The 16189-nt window shown below is 33.2% G+C and overlaps 3 protein-coding genes across 3 annotated transcripts; 1 reads left to right on the forward strand and 2 right to left on the reverse strand.

Moving 5' to 3' along the window:
- Window positions 1-163: 163 nt before the first annotated feature.
- Window positions 164-2975, forward strand: LOC126667284 (adenine nucleotide transporter BT1, chloroplastic/mitochondrial). Its single transcript, XM_050360255.2, has 3 exons — window positions 164-1066; window positions 2099-2260; window positions 2335-2975. Exons 1-3 carry the CDS (start codon window positions 575-577, stop codon window positions 2806-2808), a joined length of 1128 nt encoding a protein of 375 aa, XP_050216212.1. The 5' UTR covers window positions 164-574; the 3' UTR covers window positions 2809-2975.
- Window positions 2976-3580: 605 nt separating this feature from the next.
- On the reverse strand, window positions 3581-5494 carry LOC126666795 (uncharacterized protein At2g34160-like). The gene is made up of 5 exons (XM_050359668.2): window positions 5217-5494; window positions 4991-5039; window positions 4778-4840; window positions 4629-4693; window positions 3581-3844 (listed from the first exon to the last, which is right to left on the reverse strand). The coding sequence occupies exons 1-5, from the start codon at window positions 5340-5342 to the stop codon at window positions 3740-3742; spliced, it is 408 nt and encodes a 135-aa protein (XP_050215625.1). The 5' UTR covers window positions 5343-5494; the 3' UTR covers window positions 3581-3739.
- A 2713-nt stretch (window positions 5495-8207) lies between these two features.
- LOC126669675 (cellulose synthase A catalytic subunit 1 [UDP-forming]) lies at window positions 8208-14635 on the reverse strand. Its single transcript, XM_050363200.2, has 14 exons — window positions 14280-14635; window positions 13239-13434; window positions 12973-13151; window positions 12424-12544; window positions 12152-12338; window positions 11715-11981; window positions 11291-11636; window positions 11030-11167; window positions 10813-10938; window positions 10341-10553; window positions 9984-10239; window positions 9640-9836; window positions 9218-9568; window positions 8208-9116 (listed from the first exon to the last, which is right to left on the reverse strand). Exons 1-14 carry the CDS (start codon window positions 14358-14360, stop codon window positions 8529-8531), a joined length of 3246 nt encoding a protein of 1081 aa, XP_050219157.1. The 5' UTR covers window positions 14361-14635; the 3' UTR covers window positions 8208-8528.
- Between the last annotated feature and the right edge of the window lie 1554 nt (window positions 14636-16189).

The raw sequence follows: 16189 nt of genomic DNA on the forward strand, positions 1-16189 counted from the left end.
TAAACTAAATGGAAAATAAGATCACAAATGTGTTATATTCTTAAAATAGATGAAAAAAGCCTTTTAAAGAATATATTCCTAAATAAAAAGAAAATTGAGAATAAATTAGTAAAAAGGAAATAAAAAGAAATCTAAACAAGAAAGAGACAACCACCACCAATGACACTCTTCACTCACACACAGACTCCTTCAGCCCAAATGCAATAACCTAATTCTTCTACGCCTACCACCATTAAACTATTCTCTCTCTACCAATATTTAAACCCTGAACAAATGGAAAGGTAGAGAGAGAAACAAAACTCAGTCACCTACCCTCTAAACTTTCTCTCTCTAGATTGTTTTGTTGGTTTCTCAGAAAGTTTATACCTTTTTCATCTTCTCTTTGGTTTTCTCGTCCATTTTTTATTGAATTCTTCAATTACTCCCCTCCATTTCTCAAATTCTCCCCTGCCCATTTCACAAAAATGAATTTTCTGATGACCCATTTGTTAAAAATCTAATCTTTTCATTGATTGAGAGCTTATAAATTGTTCTATTTATAAGGTTTTTATTATTGGGTAGGCGAGAAATTCAGATGTTTGATGAAAATAGACCCGGGTTTCTCTCAATCTCTGGTTTGGATTCTCAATGGAGTTTCCAAGATGGGAGCTTTATTCCAGGTGGTGGGCTTTTTGCCAGTGTTAATCAGATGGGAATGGGATTCCCAAATCCAAGTGATAACAGCAGCTTGAAATCTTTATACAATGATTTGTTTGAAAAATATTTGTCTTTTGTTGGTGTTCAGGAGGAGGAGGGGACTGTGAAAAAGAAAAAGAATGGGCTGAAACTGAAGATTAAAGTTAAAAATCCTATGTTGAGACGGTTAGTTAGCGGCGGAATTGCTGGTGCTGTGTCTAGAACAGCTGTTGCTCCTTTGGAGACTATAAGGACTCATTTGATGGTGGGGAGTAGTGGCCATTCTAGTAGTGAAGTGTTTGATAATATCATGAAAACTGATGGATGGAAGGGTTTGTTTAGAGGCAATTTGGTTAATGTGATTCGGGTTGCGCCTAGTAAGGCCATTGAGGTAGTACATTTTCCTGATTATTTTGGTTTCTATTACTAATTAAGATGTTAATAGTTTTTAATGAACTGTGTGGTGGAAGTATATATTCTGCTGATTCATATTGTTGTTGGTGGAAATGATTTGAAAAGTATTTACCTTAATGAATTTTTGCTGTTTAGAATTGCCAAATTACATATTTAGTGGGAACATTTTGTATGTTCTGTTTCATTAATGTCATCCTTTGTTTGTTTCAGTTTAGTTGTTTGTTTTTTTCATAGTTTTAGAGAAGACAAAGAAGAGTGTCAACAATAGATGATGACTCATGAAACTGCTTAGGCTGTTTGTTTTTATTCTAATGTTGTTGCAAATTTGTGCAACATTGTAATTTTTTTTCTACTATTGAGCTGTGGTGGCTCTTTTATAATTATGTGAATGTTGTTTTATCCATTTCCATACTTCAGTTATTTAAAAACTTAATGTAAAGATGAATTTTATATTTTATGTGTGGATGTTGATATAAACATTCATAAATAGATTGTCGAGTGATAGTGCGTAGATGTACTTAGAGTGGCGTCTGGTTTTTTCATTCCTTTTAAGCTTGAATAATTAGCAGTCTTATAGAGTGAATTATAAATCTTGCTATCAATTGAAGTGGACAATGGATAAAAACAATGTTGAGTGGATCTATAGGGTTCATATTTAAGCATTTGATGCTTTTAAATTTGTTATTATCTGCTTGATGGCATTTCAACCGCGCAAACAACAAATTTTGTTATCACCAGCTTCAAACTACTAGAAGTGTTACCCTTCAGGTTCATAATAACTTTTAGCACTAAGTTTTTCTGAGCTAGGCTAAAAGCAAATAATTGATCACCAGTTATAGGAAAGTTATTGCTTTATGATATTCAGTAAACATTGTAAACTATGTGATACATGGCATAATGAAATTACTGTCTGTTTTCTTCAGTTAGATTAGAAATGGGCAACATTTAAAGCGAGTATCTAATTTCAGATGTTCATTATAATCTCACACTTAATTGGCTTTCATCTCAGCTGTTTGCATACGACACGGTTAATAAAGCTTTGTCGTCCAAACCTGGCGAGCAATCTAAACTCCCCCTTCCAGCCTCACTAATAGCTGGTGCTTGTGCTGGAGTGAGCTCAACTATCTGCACGTATCCGCTTGAATTGGTCAAGACGCGACTAACCATACAGGTAATGCACAAAACCCAGACTTAGAATTTAGATCTTTGAGCATGCATGTCGTTGAAGTCTTATGTTATATGCAGAGAGGGGTTTATGATGGTATAGTAGACGCATTCGTGAAAATACTGCGAGAAGAGGGTCCTGCTGAACTCTATCGAGGCTTAGCTCCTAGCCTCATTGGAGTTATTCCATATGCTGCAACAAATTACTTTGCTTACGACACATTACGGAAATCCTATCGGAAAATCTTTAAGCAGGAGAAGATTGGGAACATTGAAACCCTTTTAATCGGATCAGCAGCTGGAGCTATATCAAGTAGTGCAACTTTTCCGTTAGAGGTTGTTCGAAAGCACATGCAAGTTGGAGCTGTCAGCGGAAGACAGGTATACAAGAATGTATTTCATGCACTTGCAACCATTTTTGAGAAAGAAGGGATTCAGGGTTTGTATAAAGGGCTCGGTCCTAGCTGCATGAAGCTGGTACCTGCAGCTGGAATTGCTTTTATGTGCTATGAAGCGTGCAAGAAGATTCTTATCGAGGAAGATGAAGAGCAATAGTAGAGATAACAAAATAACATTTTCTGTTATGAAAACTGAGATGTTTTTTTTTGTTCACACACGAGAAGAAATGGTTTTGCAGTTTTTTAATTAGTTGATTTCTGCTTATGATTTCCCTTTTTGTTCAAAGAATAAACAGATCAAGTTTTGAAGAAGATTCAGCTAAATTGCAGTCTCCTCTCGTTTTTAATTATGTTACTGATATCATATTAAGGGATGGTTTGATAGGTAATTTTCACCAATGAACCCCCAATTATGCTCTCTTTTCTCCAACTGTCTCTAAAGTTCAAAACATAATCCAATCGTCCCTGTAAACTATACTTTTTTCTCTGACCTTCAAAGTTTAAAACATAATCCAACCGTCTCTGTATTTAGAATTTATATTCCCGACTGTCCATATCAATTTTTCTAATACTGCCAAGTTTTGCTGAAGTAGCATGCGTCTTGGTAGTCTGTATCATTAAAATATGTTGAATATCAAGCCACGAACCAAATCAGCAAAATTGAGTTTGTTAAAAATGAGGGCAAAATTGACTTTCTAAAAAATATGAGGGCAGGATGGTTGGGATATAATCTTTGGAAAAATGGGGTTTGGCATTAAGAAGTTTAACAAAAGAAAATGTTCTGTTAACATTTTTTTATTTTAGAATAAGTGGATATACAAAAATTGTAACAAAGGGTTTTAAAAAAATTGAAACAATTGGTATATACTTACAAACAAAATCAAGTCATAAAACTATCAAGACGATTAAAAAAATGGTCGGATATCAGATTGCGCAGAACTTGGAAATGAGACTTGATTTTTAAATGTGTTGCATAGCTTATACAAAACATCCTAGAAACATAATTATGAAACCTAATAATCTTGAAATCCACTCTAACAAAAGACTGTTATAGATGCCCAAAAATAAGAAAGCTGAAATTGGTATTCTCAAAGCTCGGCTCGGCTCTGTTCCTCGCCATCAACTCCTTCCTCTATAGCAGCAGCAGCCATCAACTCATCAAACTTCTCTGACTTCCCAAGCAAAATCTCAATCTACCAAGAGAAAAATCACATTGTAATTGTCTCACTCCCAAAGTAGAAAACATGGTGAGAAAATGAAAAGGAAATGGATGCTATTTATAAAACCGGCTAAATTGGTTTGCTCGGTACAAAATATATACACGCAATAATAAAGATGGAAAATAAAAACTAAAGGATATTTAAAAAACGGATACCTAACAATCAATTGATCTTTGGCTCTAATATCCAAATAACGTGAATGTTAATATACTTAGTAAAAACCAAAGCTTTACAACTGTTTCTTATATGCCAGGTTAGGTATCTCATGAATATGGAATATTAAGTGGAAATATTTTCCTAACAATGGCCAAAACATTTTATTTCAAAAACATTTTTAGATAATTAAGCTCTCCCCCTTCGCCATTGTCACTACTCGAACTTGACCCTGTTGGCTCCATAATTTTTGCATAAACATTAATCATATTTCGGCAATAATACAAGCAAATGGATGTTATTCCCACTAAAAGTTGAAATATTCCATTCTACTTGACATTATTTTTCAAGACTTTAAAGACAAAATAGTGCTCACAAAAGGGATTTTTTTTTTCATTTCAATCTCCTATATTTAAGTCGCCCCTAGATTTTTAAAATCCATCACTAAAGAAAACCCCAAGATACCATTTTAACCAAAACCACATTTTTAAAGTTAAAGCACCATCTCACAGAATTCTCTGCTACTATATGCTAGCATACTCATTTATCCAAAAGCCAAATCAAAGTTAACCGTAACTATATCATCTTTCGAGATTAGAACTACCTTAGCTTTTGGGACAGGTCGTCCTCCCGTTTCCTCTCTCATATCAACAGTGGAAGTCATGATCTCTGCAATATATCAAACAATACTAAGCTATGAAATTTTACATATTCAAAGTTTTTGCATGCTATGCTAGTAAAACGGAGTCTTACTCTTCTCAATAGCAAGACCATTATTCTTCAAAATCTCAGCAATTGTTACAACAGTTGCTATAGCTATAAAAACAAAATTCAAGTGTCAACACTAAACACTAAAATAACTCCAACAATAATAATACATTTTACAAATAATTCACTCTTTTGAGTATGCAAACTCATCCTGTTCAAGCAATATAAAAGAAAGCGAGCAAAATAAACGGAACATACCCATTCCAAGAGCAGAGAGTTCAACTTCAGTGTGTTGCTGCATGTATCTCTGCATAACAAATCAAAAAAATAAACTGAAATTCCTGAATAGATAAACCACTGATGCCCTAACATTTAATATGATAAGTAATAGTATAATCTAAAAAAATCATTGTAGTTCTCTTAATTGATTGACTCAGCACAATTTATACGCTACATAAAAACAAATGAAAGAAATGGATGATACCTTGGCGAGATTGACGTAGAAGAAGAGGGGTTTTTTGGTATTAGAGACTTGAATACGGTTCTTCTTGTTGTTTAACGATGCGTCATTAATGTTGATGTTAATTATTCCTTCTGTTATAACTTCCATTGCTCGATTACTCTACTCTTCTTCGTTGAGAATACTGTAATGAAACCCTAACTTTTCCTTACAAATCTCTGTAGAACAGGGAGGCTGCAATTCTAAAATTCGAATCAAATTCAATTTCAGCAAAATTAAATAGAAAACCCTGATTAGGGGTTTTTGCAACTGATTGTTGGTCGCAAACGACGACGTTTTCTCGATGGAAGTTATAATTTTTTATGTTTCTTCCAGTCACTCATTGTTGGATCGGGCCTCAATAGTTTGTGCTGATAAGCCCATGGACTACGGATGAGTCTGGCTGGTAACATCAAAAAATTACATTTTTCAGTTTATTTGAGGAATCAAAAAGGCAAAAGTATAAAAAAAACCTCTTGATTTCCAAATATATTCTTTAAGACGAAATATTTATGTTTATTTTTATCTAAAAAAGCGTTCACCTTTTATGCTTTACTAGCAAAAATGGTCGAGCGTTGCTTTGACTCTTTCCGACTAATCAAATAATTAAAATTGAATTAATATATTATGTTTTAAGTAAATTCTTATTAATAAACATTTGAATTTTTAACACATTTTATTAAAAAAAAATACATCGTTAAGGGTTGCATTAATAAAAAATTATTAAATTAAAGTAAAAAAAAATTATGCATACTACAAAATCTATTTAAGAGTATCATGTTTAAAATTTCTAATTTAAATTACATATTAAAGAAGTTAAAATCATAAAAGTATTGTAAAATGTATATTATTATATTCACAAAATATTAATTAGTAAAAAATTATTAACTTGTAAAATTTTATACATTAAAAATGCATTACTTTTTGGAAAATAATATATTATTTGTTTATAATAATTTAATTATGGTGTTGAAATTTTTTTTAAATTGATATTTGATGTTACTATGTAGAGAATATTTATTTTATTTTAAATTCTTTTAACTAATATGAGAAATAAAGTTTCTAATATAAGAATTTATTTACATTTATTTTTGTGAAAAAAAAAATTTACATTTTAGCAGCAACATGTAATTTTTTTATTCTTTACTTGTCTAAATTAATATTTATATATTATAGAATGATATCAAATTGAACCATTTTGGTCACAGTTATTTTTTTTTCTATTCTTAATTTGTATTTAATTTAAATTGTACTTTAGTTTTTTATTTTTTGACAATTAAATAGTGATAGAAAACACTCATGAATTAAAAGAGCTTTAAAATTAACAAATTATGATAAAAATGAGCTGAAAAAGACAAATTACTGTGAAATTTTAATTTATAAGAAAAGGTAATGAAAACATTAGTCTCATTTGCCATTTTCATATGTTCCAAAATAATAGTCATATTTAACTTTTTGTTGTAATTATTCTTGTATTACCTTTATATTGCCCTTAGTTATGATATTATTTTTGTTGGAATATTGTTAAGTGAAATACTTGAAAAACATAATGCATTAAATAAAATATTTCAAAAACTCATTTTGTTGATTTTTTTAACTATAAAAATGGTTATAAATTATTGATATTGACAATTATTAATTTAATTTTGTACTTTTTAATAATTATTTAATATTTGAATTTTTGAAAATTGAAAAATTGCACCATTGTAAGTTAAAACTATAACAATCATATTTTTTAATATGTTTGTTTTTAAGAATAGGATTATTATTTTGGGACGGAGTATATGTCTAATACGTGTATCTTTTTTCTTATGTGTTTTTCCTAGTTATATTTGCACTTCCAATTTTATTATAATTTATACTTTTACTATTATTTTGAAAATATAAAATGCATGAAAAGTTCGTTAAGCCCGTTATTTGCCGAAATTATTTTAGTTACTTTCATCACTTTATCATAATTATATAATAAAAAAATTATAAAGTTCAAAATTAAAATTAAGTATTTTATAAATTTTAAGTTTTAAATTTACTGCTGCATTCATTTTCTATAATAATTATTTTATCATTCCACAGTAATAGAATTTATTTATTTGGTATTATATTACTAAGATTTTATAATATTAAGTAATTAATTTTCTAAAAATGAAATAATTAACAAATAGAATTTAAGAATTAAAATGTAACTTTTAATATATAAAAGAACCAAATATATTATTCTCCATCTAATTTGATTTATTAGGCATTATTAGTAGAGATAATATTATAATAATCATTATCTAGTGTGTTTTGTTGACTTTAGTACTAACTACGGTTACACTCTATAATTTGATTTATTCTACTTTCTACATCTACTCTTTGCCCAAGCCATTATCAATTTGATATTGCTATTTCAGCTTCTGCCGTTTGACTCTTCATGTCGTATTTGTACATGTATCGCAGATATATATCAAATATCTTAAAAATACATCAGAAATAGATTTTCAATGATAAAGCGTAAAAAATTTAAGGTATAAAATGGAAAAAAATTAGAGCTTACAAAAATGTTTTATCGGTCTAGAATCGTCATTTATGTAAAATGTTATTTAATTGAGTATATAGTAAGAATTAAAAAAAATCAAGTAAATCTGCATGTTCTTACTTCTCATATTATTAATAAATACAAAAATGAAAAATTCATTTATTTTTAATTTTAAATTAACCTTTAATTTGTCATAAATTTGAAATTTAATGAAGTGTATGATTGAAATTTAAATTCAAAACAAATAAGAAACTATACTTGATCTTGATATATATATATTGTAGATATTTATATCCTTTGTTTGTTGTTTGGTTGATTACTTGGCTTACCATTTTATTTTATTTCATAGGACCGTAGGATTGCAATACCTTAAGCACTTAAACACAGGCAGAGAACTTAACTTGAGTTAAAATTCAGAGAATAGTTCCACATTTCTGAAATTCAATTTGCAATGAAAATACAAATAAAAAGGCCACACTATTCATAACCTTTATCAAAGAATAACATGAATTTATCTGAATTTCAGTACAAAACAGGTATCTATAAATTACTCTTACAATAACAGACAAACCGACACAGACACAAGTACAACTACTCACATTTTGGGGTGAAGATGACAACAAAACATAAATATTTATGACATGGAAGGGAGTTTTAAACCTGTCTTCTTCTTTGATCTAACTCCCTTCCATATGAATATATATAAGTTAACAAGAAGTTTATAGCCACCACTCTATATACAACAAGGCCAAGGCAAAATGACGGTGCAAAAAAACCTTCTAGCAGTTGATGCCACATTGACCATTTGCAGAAATCTTTGTTGGATCCGACGTGAACGGGTCAATTCTGACCCATAACAATGAGAAAATCGAAGCGAGCAGAATCGACCAAACAATGACGATGGTCGGTGTACGATTTTGCCGACCGAGTAAACCCTTCAAGAATGGATATAAATGGGCTACCACCCATAGAGCGAAAAACAACTTGCCGAACAGTGGACCCCATGACTGATAGCCGCTGTTAATGGCGTATGAAACACCAGCCACAATGCCTACTATGTTTATTATGAGAACTGTGGTCGGCGGGATGAGGAGTGATGTCCACTTGAACACGTAGAGTTCCGCAAAGTCCCCGTCCTCATCGGAAGCTTTTGAGGTGACAGTAAAGTTGGTATCGATCCCTGCAAGAACCTTTAAAAGTCCTTGGAATACAGCAAAAAGATGAGCTGATGTGCCACCGATGACCCAAAATTGTTCATTCCTCCACAAGTCTTCGATGCTGACTCCACTCCACCTCAGCTCAAGTATAGCAGTAGTGAAAATGGAAACGAAGAGGAGAATGAACCACATGCTAGCAAAGTTGCTTATCTGAAGAAAAAAAGATTCATAAGCTCCCATGATCAATGATATGTCCCAAGTTCTAAACTCTAATTTAACAATTGGTGAAAGTGAAATAAAAATGCAATTACCTCAGGAATAATAAATTTATTAGTTAGAAGGCAAAATGCAGGAAGCGTGCAGTAAGCAAGCAGAGGGATAGAGGTGAGTGGGTAGACGATGGTGTTAATGTACGCCAGCCTCTCCAAGAGCTTCAATCTTCCACTGTAGCCATACCATATGGGGCAATGCCTGCTCAGCAAGATCTCAATTGACCCCAAGGCCCACCGAAGGACCTGATTCAACCGATCAGAAAGATTGATAGGAGCAGATCCCTTAAACGCTGGACGTGGAGGCATACAGTAAATTGATATCCAACCACGCGCATGCATTTTGAAGCCAGTTAGAATATCTTCTGTGACGGAACCATAGATCCATCCAATCTGTCGGAATACAAAAAGAAAATCAGCTAATTTACACGCAGTCAAGAGGTGAGGAAGAAGGATGAAGTTACCTCTTTGCCCCATTCAGTCTTGTCTTCGTATCCACAGCTAATAACATGGATGGCTTCCTTAAGAAGTGTTGCCGGATTAGTTGATGCCGGAATGCCTCCCTGTTCCATGAAGGTGGCTGCAATAAATACTGGTGACTGACCAAAGCGCTTCTCTAGACTCTTCTGAGACATAAGAAGTGACCTCTCTTCATCATATCCTGCAGAGCATAAAGATAGAATATTAGAAAGATTCTATCACCACAAGTTTCAACCACAATGCTTTTTTGTTGACAAATGAATGATTAAATTTAGACAGACTAAAACGAAAAAACGCGAGAAATAAGTATATTCCATAAAGAACAAACCTTCAACACCCTCTTCAACATCTTCCATATTGAAAATGGGAGTAGTGGATTCAGTTCTTTTTAATCTCTTCTTGTCGCTGTATTTCTTATTACTACCTTTCTTTCTTGAGCCACAACAACTCTTGACAATAATGTTTGGTTCCAAATCTTCATCAGTCAAAACTGGATCATAACCATATAGTGCTTGCCTGTTGAAACAACAACCAGTTCCCACATAGACTGGACCTTGGATGCCATCTAACCCTTTCAAATTGATCTATTAACAATAAATCACAACACAAGTACAAGTCACTTAAAAGAAAATATAAAAACAAGGTAAAGTTTGGCAAAAAGAATGGCAAATTAACTGGTACATACATCAAAGAACACAATATTGCGATTAGCATATCGATCGTGCAAATCGATGCCATCGAAACGTTGTGGGAATTGTATATAGCATGTTTTCTTGCCATACGCAGGATCCATCATGAAGCACATTGCCTCTTTAATAGCTTTGCTGTTATTGAAGTAGTGATCACAATCGACATTCAAAAGATACGCACCATTGGTCAAGACGGCTGAAACTCGAATCTGCAAGAAACACAGGAAAACCAAATTAGAAGAAAATTTCAATATAAACCTTGTACGCCTGCTCATTCCATCTGTAAATCATTCATGTTAGACCAAATTTAAGGTGGTGATATATCCTTTTGCAGAAAAGGTAAATGGCAATTAACCAAAGAAATTAGTCACGGGCATACATCCAAACCAGTACTGTTAATACCATAAGATGACTAATCAGAGATCTGAATGAAGAAACGATAGAATAAGAAGCATATAAAGGACAAACCAATGCATTCATTGCTCCTGCTTTCTTGTGATGTTGGAAGCCAGGTCTCTTCTCACGAGAAACATAAACAAGTCGAGGCAATTCATTTCCATCTGTATCTAGACTCCCATTGTGCCCTAAGAACACCTGTTTTCCGCATGTAAAATATAGGTAAAATTATTAGTAAAAAATATGTGGAGAGAGAGTCACGTCTAAAACATAGGAAGGATGACAGTACCTGGATCATTCCCGGATGGTCCCTCGGATTATTTCCGGGCCAAGGAGTCCCATCCTGCATTGTCCAACCTTCTTCAGGCATCTTCTGAGCTTTAGCAACAAGTGCATTAATTCGCACCTTGAATTCTTCATATTCTCTCTGTAATGCACATTTACACTCACTTAAATAACAATGCTGACAACATTTGGAATTACTAAAATCCTCTTCAAACAAATAAATATAGACACAATGTATAATATTCAGTAAGTTGCTTCATGAAACCTTCATTGCTCGACGCTCTTTCACAAAAGAAGGTTGTATCTTGTCCTTCAGATAATCAATCTTCTGGGCAAAATAAAATTCAGGTGCCCTAGGCTCAATACTGTGCTTCTTGCAAAATGGCACCCACTTCCTAGCGAACTCGGACGTTTCAGAAAGCGCTTCAAAAGTCAGCATTGCTGAACCATCATCAGAAACATAGCAAGATACTTTGTCCACAGGGTAATCAACAGCAAGTATGGACAAGACTGTGTTAGCAGTAACAATTGGCGGTTCTTTAAGAGGATCCACTGTACTAACAAAGATGTCAACAGGTGCCAACTGGGATGGTTCACCTTCGCGATCATACCTGTAACACATAACTGTGATTAATAAGGTAAAATATAAACATATCCCAGTTACTGAAACTAAAATACAGTTCACCAACCTCAAAGCAAGCCTGTCAAGGTAGGTCTCACGATTGATTGGGCACCATTTTGGAAACTGATCCAGAAGCCAAGATAAAGCAAACCAAATCTCACAGATCACTGATGTTAGCCACAACCCGTACGCATTTTTAACCGGGTGAGTTACACGATATTGCATGAAAAATCCCAAAATAATAAGCCGGAGTATGATCACAATACGATATGGGGTCAGGTGAGAGGAAGAAATAGGCACCACACGACTCAAAGGTTGTCGAGCATCATCAGCCCTGGGGATAAGAAGAAATACACATGCAAAATGACTAATCAATATGGCATGCATCAAAATTTAAATGATTCTTTGCTAAAGTTTACATGTAATTGCACAATGTATAAACTAATCTCATCCTTCGCTTTAATCTCAAAGCAATGAGACTAAATTTTTACAAAAGAAGCTTACATTTGAAGCTCTTCGCCATTAGAACCTGTGCCTTCTATGTCTCCCTTTCCTTCACTGTATCTATTGGTCATCTGCATCATATTTTTCTCTTGTTTGAGTTTCCAACCTTCAACCCTCTCCTTCCAGTCAACATTGCCAAGTCCATAAGAATTTAAGTCCTTTGATGGATCAATAATCCTAACAGGAACTGCATCAGCAAAACACATGTTCAAGCCAAATAGTACCATTGAAACCTTTTAGGAATTCTTAAGTTAATTAAGCATATTCAGTACCTGGCTGCCTTGGATCAACATAAGGAGATGAGCTAACATGCTTTTCTGAAGGACCCAAAGGACCAGACGTAGTTCGTACAGACTGATTGTCAGGTGTATTACACGGAATTTCACCAGAAACCTAGCAATATGACAAAACAGTCAGCACAGTACCACAAAACTCAATACCAGAAACCTAACAGTTAAAGGTTATATGCTCTAGAGAAAACACTTTTTCCATGCTGGATAAAAGTGGAATTACAACTGTCCTTGCAAACAAGAACGACACATCAGCTCAGAAAATTAATTACAACAATAAATCTGCATGATAACAGCTCTACTACGGGGCAAGATTAAGAATATTGAGTGTAGGAAGTAGATCCATAGAGTTCAGAAATATGCAAGTCATTACTAATTCCCAGTGAATTCAATCCGACTCATTTCCTGCTACTCTTACACAGCTTTAGAATATTGTGTTCTAGACGATGTAATCAAAAAATGATTCCATAGCAAATTCAGTACATGATACACGAAAAGAAAAACTGCATGTTCGGTAGATATTCTACTTACCGACTGCCCATTTGTAAGAAGTGGAATCGGTCGCTGAGATTCATGTCTCGAGGATCCTGACATGTCCATATCATCACTCTGCCATTTTCTTGTCTTGCTATTACCCGGGGCATAATTAAACTCATTCTCAATATCATCAACATCATCCTCATCCTCATCTCCCTCTACGCGAGCACTCCCTGATAACCAGACAAAACCACCGTCGATACATGACAAAAAAAAATATTTTAAAAAGATCCAAAATGAACAACATCAAAAAAGCTAACCTTTGTGTCTTCTGTATCTTGTTTTGCATTGGGGGCAACACTGAGTACCATCTTTCCGCTCATATTCATAACAAGGACGACAAACCGGGAAAGCACACTCATTACAAGCAACAAAAATGTCACCAGTCGGCATAAGTTCAATATCATCCTTGCAGATTTGACAGGTTTGGCCATTCAGACCCTTAAGGGGTTTGGGCTGCATTAGTAAAAGAACAATGGTATAGTCAGATATCTGAAACTAAATAATCAGCTTTAATGTAACTACAATAAGCATAAAAATCAACATTTCATTCTAATTTTGATCATAGAAAGAAATTCAACTTCACATGAGGACACTTCATTCAATCATCGTTTCCTGTCTAGAAACATGCCAGAAACTTGGCGTTTCGGACACGGAACTTCATTTTTAACATAGAAAACATTAAAATAACAGAATTTGCCCTCAAATAAGTAACCAAATGGATATGATTTTTTAGGCTGATCCCATATCAAAATCACATCAATAAGAGAATCATTAAACTTTCGGATAAAGGAACAGCAATAAAGTTGAGTGACAAACTTCAAACCCAAATCAAACACTAAATTTTGGCTGTACAAACCACAAAAGGTCAAACTTTTGAGTTAAAAAGTCACTCTCAACCAACAACTCTCAAAAAACAAAGCCAAAACCGCATTTAAAATAAGAAGTCACTATTATCAGATAAGTTTGTTAAAACGAAAACTAAACGGATTCAAACCAAGACACCAAAAATAACTAAAGATCTAACAAAAATCCATTACCAGACAGGTATTAAACTAGATCTAAAGTGTAAACATGAGAATGCACATCAACCAGTTAACACTCAATACTCAATCAGTGAGAAGTAATTAAGAGTTAAGACCCACCACCTACTTAACTCAAGAAATGAAAAAGACACAAAATTTGAGCTAACAAAAGGCAATTTTCAGATCCATTTTATTAATACACAATCAAACTCAATTACTGTCACAGACAAAAACTTCTAAATTACAAAAAATAACGGATAAGAAAAAAAGACAAACCCCACTGTCGGAATCATGACGAATCCGGACTAGCTCATTTCTCCGGTAAGATCCGGCCACCATGCCAGCAGTTGCTTCCATGGTATGGGAAATTGAAGAAGAATCTTGATTCTTATTCAAAACAGCTGTAGATTTTTTTATCCGTTTGAATAGAGATAAACAGATCTAAAGAATGGAAATGCAAGTGAAATCCTGATCAATACGGCATCCGTCTCTCTCGTTGGAATATTTTAACAGTTTTAGAGAGAGAGAGTTTTTAGAGAGAGAAGTAGCAGCTGGGAGTTGTTCTTACAGCTATCTATCTAATGTATCTAAGAGATCTACTCTCTGTCTCTCACTCTCTCAGTCTTAAACTTAAGCTAACGATGCTTCCTGTCATTTTATTGTATTTTCTTTTGTGTAAATATTTTTTATAAATACATTTTGTTTGTCTTTATTCGGATAATCATGTGTATTTACCGGCTTCACCGGTTGTTATTCTATCACTTTGGCGCAGCTAGCTTGGCTTTAGCCTCGTGTTGTTTACACTTTCCACATCAAAAAAAACAAACAAATTTTACCGGTCAATATTATTATTTCATGAGATTATGCCCAAACAATTATTTTTTTCCTGAATGTTTTTAAAATAATTGTCATTTTAACTATTTTTACACAAATTAAAAATAATAATAAATAACCACTAAATTGTAGCTCAAATGGTATAAACATTCAACAAGACAGCAAAATGTTAAGGTCGTGGATTCAATTTCTCCCATAAAACTCCTCCTCTCAATTATAAAAAATAACTAAATTTATAAATAAATTATAAAATTAGCTCATTCTTTAAACTTATTTACATTTATATGATAATTGTTCGTTGTAATTTTATATTCTTTCAATGAATTAATAGGAAAAATATATGAAAAATAGTAATAAATGCTTTTTTAATATTATTAAGTGACGGGAATTATAAAACAACAAAAATTCTCCAACACCACAACTATTTCAAAATGTAAAGAGTAGCATTTTACTAAATTTCTCAATCGTAAAGAAATTCAAAGTTATATAAAAAATATAGAGAAAATAGTCATTTATATCCTTAAGGTTTGCCTTCATGAGCAAACAACCCTTTCAACGTTCAGAAAGTTTCAAATATGCTCCTAACGTCTGAAAAAGTGAACAACCATGCCTCCATTTTGACTAGTAAATGAGACGTCAGAGGTCTGATTGTCGAAATTTGGAGGCTTGATTGTTCATTTTTCAAGACGTTAGGGGCATATTTAATTTTCGGACATTGAGGATTTACTTGATCATAAAGGTGAACATTAGAAGCATAAATGATCCTTTTTTCAAAAATATAATGATATCAACATAGTTGAAACAAACAAACTCTAAAAAGTCCAAAGTCAAGGCCTACTCTCCTTGAGGTCCAAAATTAAACCAAAAACCCAAACTAGGAATCCTATCGTTCATAACCAAGATCAGAGAACATCAACAACTAATATACACCCCAAACACCGATAATAGCTCGACATCCATAGCCGAGATAATTTTTACCACGAGATCTTTAAATTTAAATAACATCTGGCCGAAACAATCAGTCCCAACATCGAACATACCGACAAATCTCCTAACTCGAAAATTGTCTAACAATAAAGACATTTAAAAGGGGATGTCTCGTACAATACTCATGTGTATCTCACTGGTAGCACAGAGAAAAAACAAATATGGCACGTCATCATGAATAATAACAAACATCAGCTTATTTGTTACAAATTGTGCTACATCACCATCCTCTATAATAAAAGATGAGTGATCCTTTTCACTCTTAGTTCCTCTTACTTTTCTCTTTTATTTCTTGTACTAATTTGATCGTTGGAGCGGCGTTCCAGAATACACTTCCAGCTTTGTTCTCACAAAATTTTCTCTCA

Source organism: Mercurialis annua, linkage group LG2 (assembly GCF_937616625.2).
Source record: "Mercurialis annua linkage group LG2, ddMerAnnu1.2, whole genome shotgun sequence".
In the NCBI taxonomy this organism is placed as follows: Eukaryota; Viridiplantae; Streptophyta; class Magnoliopsida; order Malpighiales; family Euphorbiaceae; genus Mercurialis; species Mercurialis annua.